General features: G+C 36.8%; 1 protein-coding gene across 1 annotated transcript; it reads right to left on the bottom strand.

Moving 5' to 3' along the window:
- Positions 1-372: 372 nt before the first annotated feature.
- LOC132557553 (zinc finger protein 679-like) lies at positions 373-11,258 on the bottom strand. The gene is made up of 8 exons (XM_060222050.1): positions 11,064-11,258; positions 3,242-3,521; positions 2,909-3,054; positions 2,556-2,724; positions 2,072-2,241; positions 1,639-1,804; positions 1,217-1,300; positions 373-887 (listed from the first exon to the last, which is right to left on the bottom strand). The coding sequence occupies exons 1-8, from the start codon at positions 11,256-11,258 to the stop codon at positions 373-375; spliced, it is 1,725 nt and encodes a 574-aa protein (XP_060078033.1).
- Between the last annotated feature and the right edge of the window lie 1,095 nt (positions 11,259-12,353).

Consider the following 12,353-nt stretch of genomic DNA (forward strand, 5'->3'; position numbering starts at 1 on the left):
CTACTGTACACTAAATATACTGTACCACTAATTATTTACAAATATTTGCGTAAAGTGTGCACAGCTCCGCTTGTATATATACAATCGGAAATATTATGACATCATACACATTGATAAAACATGTATAAAACTTGATCATTGTTTTTTTTTTTTTCTAAAATGAAGACCTAGATTATCACGTGACTAATGTGGCATTGATTAGTATTGGTCCGCACTCAGCTGTTCTGGGAAAAACAGACGATAGCAATCGTCAGTGAAATATAATCATTATGACGACGAAGTCATTACCATAAGCACACGTGCGTTTCTATGACAAGATCGTCACCTTTCTGATTCTGACTAGATTCACAAACAATGTAAAACAGTGGGTTCTTAATACCCATGGGTTAGACTTCCGGTCCAGAACGGTCTATGAGGTAAAACATCACTTCCGTAACTTGGTCTCTGGTCACTATGGATACCAAACATGCTCACTTGTTCATTGGACGGACTTAGCATGCTGGACTGGCGGACGACTATTGGAGAGAATCCACGATGGCGAGGTGACATCATAACGTTTTGGGGGGATATAGGCGACAGGGCTGCGTGCGCAGACACCGGAAATGACATAAGTTTAGGGGAATAGAATGGTGGTGATCTTTCAAAGGGTGGGCTTCCCAGTGGTTCTCTCGGAAAATCTTGTGAAAGTGTTCTGGGATCTGAACCTAATGAACGTTTAGGCGTTGACTGCGTCAATCGGGATATACTGAAATCGGTAGATGGTTTTCGAACTTTCCGGCTGTTTTCGGCATTTTCTAGTCTTACACATTCGAGGCACTGCCGAGTAGGAGACATGTTTGATCCCAGAAAGGCCTTGCCGCATCGTACGCATTCCTCATGTGTGTCGTCTGGAAAGAATGGTAGAAAAATTAACATTTGTACTAATTATAGTATCGACTGATCGGTGGTCCCAGAAATAAACACTAAATGACGAAGTGACATGGATGGACTTTAATATCCGGATACGTATTACACAAATATATGTATGACGTAATAATTAAGTAACCGGAAGTTTACATCAATAAGTCACAATTGGTTATCACGTGGCCTATTATTTTGGAAGATAATATTTTTTTACTTTGTATTTCTATTAAACAAGAGTGAAAAAACAACTGTGTATTAATTCGAATTTAAACTAATAAAAAATCGTAGTGTAATATTGGGTAATAATTCTTACTTTCATGGGTTTTCATGTGAGTCTTGAGATTACACTGGAGGGCAAACTTCTTTGCACACAGGTAGCACTCGTGTGGCTTGTCTCCTGAAAATAATAGATAAACATATTTTTATTGGAATCTTCATTGACAAATTCGAACGATGTAGTTAATAATCTTATAATAAATAACTTATTTATTTATCATATTGAAATAAAAAAAACTGATTTATTATAGAACAGAGTACAGATAAGTTAAGGGACGTCGGCTCTTTCAGATACTGAAAGTGTGGACGAATTCCAGGAAATAAGTGCCACTGGAAAACTATGATTGGAGTACTGCCAGACTATCTCCCTTGTCAGCAAATCACATTGAATAACTTTTGCAAATCGCACCTTTTTTTGTCCGATGTATCGGAGTTACATACGTGTCCGGCTGTACCTACCTGAGTGAAGGAGTTGGTGATTTTTCAGATTGGTTTGTTTGCTGAAACCCCTGTTACAGATATCACATTTGAAGGGCCAGGAACCGTTGTGGACGTACATATGACTTCGGAGATCCCCGGGGGTCGGGAAAGATTTAGAACATAACGTACACTTGTGAGGCTTTTCCTATAAAAGAAACATGATATATACAGTTAATTTTTATCGAAACAATTACTTGGAAACGTGGTCTGTAACGCGTAACACACGTTTGAAAATTTTGTTGTCTACCATTAAATTCATTCTATTTTAACTTATACACATTTATAATTCATTTTCGGTAAAATCATCAAAGACGATTACGGTAAAAACTTTTTCCGACAAGACTTTGTGCAACTTGTCGAACTCTCTGAATCGAGGTAACAAACGAAAACCGGAAGAATCAAAGCGACCTACCTTATTGTGTGTCATCCGGTGGTAATATAGATTGGAGCTGGCAGTAAAGCGTTTACCACAGATCTTACACTGGTGTGGTTTCTCACCACTGTGAATTCTCCTGTGAGTGTTTAGAGAACTCGACGTTGAGAACGCCTTCCCACAAACGTCGCACGCATGGGGCTTCTCGCCTGGAATTCAAACAAATTTTCGTGAGATGCTTTTATGTTGTTTTTTTAATTCATTTTAATGCAAGATTATCTTTAGAAATTGTTGCAGAGGTCCATAATCATTCAATATCTTCGCAAGGAATCGAACTCGGAGCCTTTCGGATTATAGCGTTCGAAACACTGCTGCTTTTAACTTAGCAAATTCAAACTGCCGTATGCATATAAGGCATTTCTGATATATTGTATTATTGTTACTTCTGATTAAGAACATGCCTATAATACATCTGTACACGTATATAAGTACATACTAAAAACACAAATGTATCTACACTTACCTGTATGCACGCGCATGTGTCGCTTCAGTAGTGACGGTCTATCAAACTTTTTGCCACAGACGTCACACGGTAACCATGTCCTCTCGCGGTTCCGCTTGCCGGTCCGTGACGTCAACAGGGCTCCTTGTTCCGGACTGCTATTCGTGGTTGTGTCTGATTCGCTTTTTGTCTTAATAAACAAAAGAAAATATCCACATTCATTAAAAATTGTAATATTGATAATGAAACGATCTATCCAATCCTTTTTCAAATTCGTTAATTCTGACATTTTCTCATCGATGATAAAAACCTACGCTATTTCATTTACTTTGAAAATAAAGTCATAGCGGTTACATTTTTAATTAAGACTTTACCTGGTCAGATTTATCGCTCTCCTGTTCACTCATGACGTCACTCAAGCTGGACCGGCAATCATCTTCTCTTGTTATCGGTGATGTAAACATTCCACTAGCATCCAGAGACAATGGGGATATCAATTCCTTGCTGTTATCTTTAAGCGCTGGAACGATGCAAACATAGAAAATACAATTCATGACAGTTCTATAACGGTGGCCGTGATTGGTTGATGTATGAACGTGACAGATTGAAGACAAGTCGGTTTTTTTTTTTTTTGTTTTTGTTTTTTTTGTTTTGTTTTGTTTTTTTGGTTTGTTTTAACAATCCATTTTTTATTTCCATGTACATACCGATTTCAGGTGACTTTTCTTGTTCCGGTATTTCCATTGACATCACTTCCGGTTCCGGTTTCTTAGCTTCCTTCTCTGCATCAAAGAAGACGATGATTGGATCATTAGGTTCCACGTGTTTGATAGCCTGGAACACTGGTTCACCCTTGATGTTTACAGCGACAAAGTTTACGTCATCGACTTTGGACGAAGATTTCACGAATCGGATCCAGTTACAATGACGGACGGATGTCTCCTCGACATCGATAATTTCATCGTAACAGCCGAATTTGTATCGTATCTGGAAATGAAGAGGAGTTGTTGTAGAATGTTATTTTGCATATTACACTATCACTATGGTACAGGGATTGACTAGCAGAAGATTAATATCAAATATCGCGGCACTAAACCGGATGTGAAAAGATAATTAAGACCTTTAAACATTTCTAAATTAAAAACTAAATACAAGTTACTCGTAGGCATCAGTATTTTCTTTATGATGAAAATGCCATTTTCACCTTCTGTAGAACCGCTGAAGAGTACAAGGCTATCAGATTCCTCTACCACTGAAAGCATTACAATTTCTTTCCTTTGTTGAAAAAAAATGCAGACATAGAAAATTAATCCTTTTCATTGGTAATAACACCTTTAAATCCCGGTAATAGTCTAAATTACAGGCGCACTCTCATCTTCAACAACAAATTTCTTTGATAGAAATAGAAGGTTTATTAGAATTTAATCTCTTGACCACTGCCACAAAGACCGATGGACATGACAGTAGCCGGCCGGAGTCTCGTTTATCAGCGATTTCAATTGGTCACGCGCCGACCTGTTAGTGCTGCTAATTGTTATCGTGAGCGAGTCGGGGAGTGTGAAGGGGGAGGGGGACCTGTTACGCTGATTGAAACACACGATATCCTATGTTTCGGTTTGGACTAGCACTTGCAGGTCATTGTTAATCAAGCGACTTCTCTGATTTAAGATTGCCTCCTAATTTTTCATCGAACGGTATCAGGATTTTTTTACGGTCATCACTTTAAATATGAAATACGTTCCATGTATTTGCGATTTACAGATGAATACATGTCTTACATCTAACTTTATTTCTAACGAAGAAAATTGTGATAAAACACAAAATTAAACAAAAACATGATATTTTAGAAATTTATTTCCATCATAAAGTATATTACACTATGTTTAATCTCCCGCCTAAATATTGTACCGGGCCTGTTCAGTTCTTGACCTTAGGTTTCAGACAAACAACAGCTGTATGTGACCGACAGTGCAGGGTGGTACATGATGTTGGGTCAGTCCTCCCCGGGAGGGACATATTTAGATCTCTTTGAGGCTGTCCTCTATCCCTAAAACGCCATAATGTTAACTAAAATTGTGTTCGATGTAACAGATGTGTCGGTCGTGTGTGCTTCTCGAGTTACGTCAGTTGACCATTGTCCACTATTGTTGAGTACAACCGATTTAAAATTTCATTCAAAGACGTGGTTTGAGCAACCATCATCCCATTCATGGCGGATTTGATTTCTAAAGAACAAATTACCACTCATGCGCACTGACGCTGCGCCGGATTACACAATGCCGTCCAATTAACGCGGCCATTACAACCGTGGAAGTCTTTTGTGAAGGAGGTTCGATTGTGTGCCTCAAACATTACAACAATTTAATTAAACATTGATGAGACGATATTGCCAGTCAACGAGAGCTGTATCGCTTTCATTATGTCAACTTCAATGACGACTTACGTTGGCGAGCCATTATTTCAAGTGGTCAGTCATGTAAATCGCTTTTTATACGACCAGTTTTCAATGGTCACTCATCGTACTAGAGCTACTAGGACTGGCCATCACTTTAAGTGTTACTAATTCAGTAAAGCGCTTATCGTCTGGAAATTCGTCAGTATGTACTTCAAAGCCGACTATGGACAGAGGCGATTGTAAGTTCGCCTGGTCAGTATTTCCTGTTACACGGACTGACCATTAATCACGGGGTGGTACACAGGTTGAATGGGTAACTACTAATAAATAGTCACAATAACCATATAAGTAGACAGACTAAATGGACAGTGCGACAAGTACACGGGACAGGATACTCTGGGAAAACACTAGGGACAGGGGGACGGGGTGGGATGGGGGGGAGTGGTGGTGGTGGGGGGGGGGGGGGGTGGGGTAAGTAGACAGACTAAATGGACAGTGCGACAAGTACACGGGACAGGATACTCTGGGAAAACACCAGGGACAGGGAGACGGGGAGGGTGGGGGTGGGGTAAGTAGACAGTCTAAATGGACAGGGCGACAAGTACACGGGACAAGATCGTTTAACTCACATTCATGTACATTTTGGGTAACAATTCTGCAATGCATTTCATATTTTTCCCATTCAATATCAACAATAATTTTCCTCCATATAAATAACAACGGTGTTTAAGGGGCCCACAAGCGATGAAAAAGAATTGCCAATAAGAGTCACAGTTTTTTATTTCGAAGGATTTGGAGAGAAAAGCTAAGTATATATATAGTTATAATATCGCATTGTTTTGACGTGAATCAAACGGAAGCATTCTTCTTAATGAGAGAGTGAATCTTCTGAGCACATTCCCTGTTTTACACAGTAAATGTGTTGGGTATGCAAGAGAGTTAATCTTCTGAGCACATTCCCTGTTATACACAGTAAATGTGTTGGGTATGCAAGAGAGTGAACGTGCGCTCAGCGAAACGATACAATCCGTTTACTACGTCCGGATTCCGATTTCGGTCATTAGTGTTTCGCACGTGCTTCCTTATCGACTTACGTTATCAAAGGGCAAGTGTTTACCGAATGAGATATATTATGTATATGATTACACAAAGTGGTTGCAAACATCAACAAATTATCTCTTTACATCTCACACAAACCAGACACAGGCTTATCGCGATATGATAGTAATGCATTTACAACGAACTGCCACTATCCGTTAAATTGACGCGGCTTTAATTTTCAAAAAATCGCGCCAGTTTCTGAAAAAAGTCAAATCAAAATAAGTGATACTTGTTTCTAGGATTACAATTAATTATTTATTATTATTTGATTTTTCATCGGGTCTTGTTTTTTTAATATTATTTTCCGTCTTCCAGCTTCAGTTTTTAATATCTATTTGAATCGACGGTTATTTGAAGTAAAAAAGATAACTACAACAATGAGGAAAGGATGAAGCGAGATAAAATATTTCATATACCATTGGAGGACATTTTAGTTACAATATTTCTTCATTCGCCTGATAATGAACAGTTTCTTCTATATAGCTAAGTGATGTCGGGCCACGTCCCTAATTATGGTCCGTCACGGCACGCGGTTCTCACTTTTAGGACACACCTGAAGGGTGTCGTGTCCACTTCATTACCAGTTGATTATCGCACGTGGGCTAGCCAGACATGACGAAGTGGTGGTAACGAACCCCTTCACTTACAAACAATCACGTGATATCACGTGGTGTTCACACAATACATCATAAGAGTATTTCCAGCACAAACCCATCAGGGTGAATATTTAGAGTGAAAAACAACGCAATTTGCCTCTACGTTATACTACAAGAAAAATATCCAAGGATGCATTCATACTATACAAACGGTTTATAATTTTATCATTCCGAAAATAATTTTGATTTTGAAAAATCTCATCGCATCAACATACACATTATCAGGGTTACACAAGTCACCTCATGTGGATGAGATTTTTTTTTAAATGAGACTAACGACATGGTAATCTGGAGAATCTCTACGGAAGGGAATACACAAACAGGTAATATAGAGGTCAATGCTATTAGGTTATAAATAAATACTTATGTTAGGAATTCTTTAAATGTTGATCTCACAATATCCAACATAAACGGATTGTATAAGGTATTTAAAACATTTGTCAGGCCTGTGGTAAAGATAGCGCCGATATCACTGTTATCAGACAGATAGCAATAGATTATCTAAACCCTTGGGTGATCATTAAATTCACATCGTCCGTATTTTAAATTCCGTCACCTGTTTCCGTGATTAAACGCTCCCTTTAAGTACTCGGCTTATGTTTAACACCACTTCCAAAGAAGAGGAAAAACTCGTCCGAGGAGAGACCAAGAGGCCGTAATAGTAAGACTCAGTAATAAACTATCAAATACAGAAAGAAAGGGCTGTAAGAAAAAGGAATGACATTTTTGAAGAAGAAGAAGAAGACAATAGATGGTAGCGGTGTTTTTAAGTAGAAATAGAAAATCCCGTTACACTAGGCAAATAGATACAGACAAATAACCGTGTGTACATTAGGAGATTAGACCGGAGTGGTGTCCCACGGATTGTGGATTTATTCTTTAATCCCATCCCAAATAAATACCGGCATTGTTAAAAACTGTTTGAAGGGCGTATCATCTGTTTTACCGGGTGTCGGTGTTTACAAAACTAATGTTGTCTTTGTATTGGTGTTCAGATAGGTAAATATATCAGAATAACTTTTCTCATCTATAGGTAAATAACAGTGCGGTCTGATTTATATACCGTGTTACTTTTACACCTCGTGCGACAAAGAGAAATAAACAACTGTTTATTTGTAAGAAAAGTGAAGTCCGTCAGTGATATTTTATCAAATTAGAGATTCGTGTTTTACACGAAAATAATTGTAAACCGAAAGAATTCGAATTAAAATAATTTCGCAGAATAAAAATGAAATGAAGGAGTTACAAACAGAGGAACCCTGGTACTAAATAACAAGTTATCCCTTAATGGGCCCCTTACAAGATCAGTTACCCTTTGACGGCCTCTCACAAGGTTAAAGATCAAAAGCTTCCGCCATCGAAAAAACAATTTGTTATGACGTTCCTTTTCAGCTTGAAAAATTTCTTCTATAAGTCAAAAAATGTTTTTCGATTTTGCCAACAAGAAATAACGTGATCCGAGAGATGTTCGTCCTGATTAATCATACCCTGCATGGTAACTTCTCTATTCACTGAGTCTTATATGGTGGTTGTTTTTTTTAAATAATATTCGTTTAATTTTCTAAAACTTCAGATTATTTTCAATACTGAATACTTTTACAAAACATTTCGATCAGTAAAAAAATGCGCGAGAATATTTCTTTCCTGCCAGTTACAATATGAGAAGAACATCTTGGTCTACCTTGACCCCAGAAAAGACTGTTGTAATCTTAAATTTACTAAATGTGTCTTTTTATTCTTTAGGACATCTTTAACGCCCGAAGTGTCGTGTCAGGATCGGGGAAAATGCATCCCTTTCGTATACCTGACAACACTAACAGCACTTGTCACTTTCACAGGAAATTGTGATGTGGTTTCTAAATCCAGGAACCCAAGTTTTCACGGATTAAGAATTTTCATGAAAAGCGTTCGTTGATAAGATACAAAAGATGTCAAAAAATAAGATGACGTGTCGTTTCTACCTTCATCAGTGACTTAACGACTGGACTGTGACCTTTTGATAGAGAGCTGTGACTTTTTGTAATACTAATCCCCCTCACGGTATAGAATCACTTCCGAGAGAGCAACGGGATAGATTTGGGGTCATTGTGCACGTGTCATGGCCCTTAGGGAGTCTAGATTCCAAAGACGGAAGGACTGACTCTGAAGGGATTTTACGAGCACGCTCAGTTGTTCTCTTTTTACCTGTAGGTTGAGAATGTTAGCAGAGACGACTCCTATTCATGACGTCACTCCTAATTACGTTTACAGGACAATGCGCGTGTGATTTACATATCAAAACGATAAAGAATTATTATATATATATATAAACCTTCCCCTTACTTCTATCAATAAGTGTATACATACCCCATAAAAACAAAATATATAAAATTTAGATATAAATGTGTACAATTCTTTTGACATGAAAAAATATCGTAAATTTGACGCTGAATACATTTTTTTTTCTAAAAGAATGGTTACTAGTGCCAGATGGGTCGGGAAAAAATCCTCACTCAACCTAAAGTATTATTGATAAAATTATTCAAAAGTTACGGTACAAAAATGAACATGAAGGAGACCTCCGATTTCCCCAACCTTATACATTTCCTTCTGACATTACAAACCATCTGTGCCCTACCTATTCTTCCATAAAGGAAACAATTATTTTACATATAGATATGTATGCCATCTTGTGTAAATGTTGAGGCGTCGTATATTATTTTTGGGAGAAGACTTCATTTAAGTTGGAGAACTAGTTCCCGGTTCCCATTTTATATATTTGATGAAATAAAACATGTTTATATTGTTTTCATATTATTTATGGTCTGTAAGACTCGGCAGTTTCATCTGAGTAAGAGTTTTAAAATATATGTATATGTCTGAAGGTATACCTTTCGTAAGATGTGACAAAAATATCGATCATTTTTTAAAGAATATATTGTAAAAGCAAAGAGTTGTGTCCCTTTCTTTGTAACAGAAGATTTGAATCACCAGTTACCGGGTTATAGATTGTTTATTGAAAACCAACACTTGGATGTGATGGTGAGTAATACCTCCGAGATAATATAATTAGTCTCGGTTACCGATACGCTTTACTACTACCGACAGCATCAATAAACAGATATTAACCCGTGTGATGATAACCGATTGATCTTTAGGTTAATCAAACTGTATATGCCCCCCTCGCATGAAGTCGGTATGTGTATTTCGCTACTAGATATCACTGTGGGCGTGTTCATCACAGTACGGTGCAATTAGCATTAGGGACGCATGGCGTTTCTTAATAGAATGCTGCACATGCTTTACATGTTTGTTTAGACTGTATAAAGGGCGTGAAATTTTTCACCGTAGATGATAAAGAGAATGAAAGATGAAAGGAAGTTCATTACAACACATGTGATATAATTAACTTGTTATATTAACTCAAACTGTGCAAGTCATAGGACAAAACGTTGCCGAAATTACTTGTATTTCACAGGCAATGTGAGCGTTTTAAATGTAAGTTCTATAGTGTCATTCCGTCACAGAACAATTCTTCTAATTTGTATAAAACAATATTGACAAGAAAACGAGATTTTTTTTTTGCGTTGTAGAATTATTAAATATAAGATTTCAGTCACACTTTAAAGATTATAGTTACTTGTAGCATAATTATTTCAATGACCATTATTTAAAAAATTAACTACCGCATCATTCAAGCTGACTAAATGTCTATAACATCCCATAATTATCATTATAAACGTTAATCAATGCTGATTATATCGGCTTGTGTTAATATCTAAATACGTCTCATATTTTCAAAAACATATAACTATACATGTGATGTTATTTACGTAATATTTGTGTCCGTACTGTAGTTATTTGGTCATTTTTCATATACATATATAATGTATATAGATATATAATGAATCTTCCAATTTCTTTTTTTTTCATTAAAGCTCGGATTTGTAATGATAATCAATCTTTTATCAAATGGAATCAATTTTTTTTAATGTTTAAAAATTATGTATCTCTTATATACGTTGTCTTATTTCAAAAAGAAAACTCGGTTTAATAAGGAGGAAGAGAACGGGACCGTGAAATAATCAATTTAAAATGTTACCAATTATAGTAACTAAAGTCGATATTTGGTGAAAAAATTAAAATCATTCTATATATTATCTAATCAAAGTAAATGAAATTCCGGTGAGAAATGGATACAAAACACAAGAAGATTTAATTGACATCGTGTGTCACAACGGAAATATATGAATAGAATTTATTATAAATGAAAAAACTGAAAATTGAAACGATTGAGATAAATGAATTGCGGAAAAGTAAACAAATATTCCATTTTAATGGCCACTCCACTCTTTGTTTCAATATCAGGAAGGAGACGACAGATAAATGGATACTTACATCGCAGGAATCGAGCTTGGTGTAGATTTCTAACTTGTCGAGTCGGACGCTGCCCTGATCCGGACGGAATGTCGTTCCTGATGGTATGTGATTATTACTCCAAATATCGACGAACATCTCCAGCACATTTTCTGGATTCGGATGCAGCGTTAGGACCAGACCGAACTCTTCCGGAATTAATACACAGGCATCCATATTTTCTATTATTTTTTTCCTTACTTAGATGTTTTAGAAGTTAATTATGACAAGACAATGTTGAGTTATAAAACATGTCTACAGATGAATTATACAAAGTCTTGGGATAACTTTGAAACCACAGTCATATTATCCTGAAATTTTCAAAAATAGAATTGAAAGTCTCGAAGTTGATAAAAAGTTTTTTCTTTGAAGTCACCGAATTTCTTTTCTTCCTCGGTCTTTTAAATTACAAATTGAAATAGATGTCGGAAAACTTTTTAAATATCTGAAAGCAGCGAAGCAAGTAACATCCAAATTTAAAGTTTTCTTTTCAGTAACACTTTCTCTCAGGTGGTCAATGTTGGTCAGTCTTTAGCCTCCGGACAGCGATTATTACAGCAGTGGTCACTTACTAACTACCCTTTCACCTCCCTACTGACCATTACTACTGACTGACCATTGACTGGACATTATAACCGCCCACCCCACACCGGTCAGTATTGTGTGAAAATGATGTAACCGACCGCATCAGTAAGACGCGCTCCGATTGGTCAATATGACTCTGGACACTTGTTGAGCGCTACAGGGGGTTGTACCTTTCACATCGTACAGTGAAAGTTTCAATATACTACGGTCAAAAAAATAATTAGCTGTTTGAAATGGCCGCAGGGCTTGACCATGGCCCAGTCATCCTCGAACCATGTCAGACAGCTTTCACTTTTTAGAAAATGAAGTTTGTCTGTGGTTTTTGAAGTAAATCACAGAAATTTAACAATAAACCTCCTAGTGAATGAGAAACGGTTGGACGTCACATTCCGGGTATTCAAGCTAGAATGACCTTGACCTTTCCGTGCTCTCCTTTGATTTTATTTAATTTATGGTTTGCTAATTAACTAAAACGTATTATAATTGGTATTATAGGTAATTGATGGTTTCTCAAAATATTCCGTGAAACCCAATTGATATTGATAAATCACATTAAAATAATCAAAAACAGCTTCAACAAAATACACAAGTTTCAGGGAAAAAAATCTTTATTGATTTATTTCTTTATTTATTGGTAAAAAAAAGGAAAAATCTGTCGGATAGCAGATTGAGGGAAGATATCTATGA

This window comes from Ylistrum balloti, unplaced genomic scaffold (genome assembly GCF_031769215.1).
Source record: "Ylistrum balloti isolate Yb309-2 unplaced genomic scaffold, AGI_CSIRO_Ybal_v1 Utg370694, whole genome shotgun sequence".
NCBI lineage: Eukaryota > Metazoa > Mollusca > Bivalvia > Pectinida > Pectinidae > Ylistrum > Ylistrum balloti.

What these genes read in the sequence shown, in the direction of transcription:
- LOC132557553 (XM_060222050.1), bottom strand. Translation starts at nt 11,258, where the DNA reads ATGGATGCCTGTGTATTAATTCCGGAAGAGTTCGGTCTGGTCCTAACG. An exon ending in CCAAGCTCGATTCCTGCGAT is followed by an intron (nt 3,522 to 11,063) that starts GTAAGTATCCAT and finishes CTTCATTTCCAG; the next exon opens with ATACGATACAAATTCGGCTG. An exon ending in ACCGGATGACACACAATAAG is followed by an intron (nt 1,805 to 2,071) that starts GTAGGTCGCTTT and finishes TTTCTTTTATAG; the next exon opens with GAAAAGCCTCACAAGTGTAC.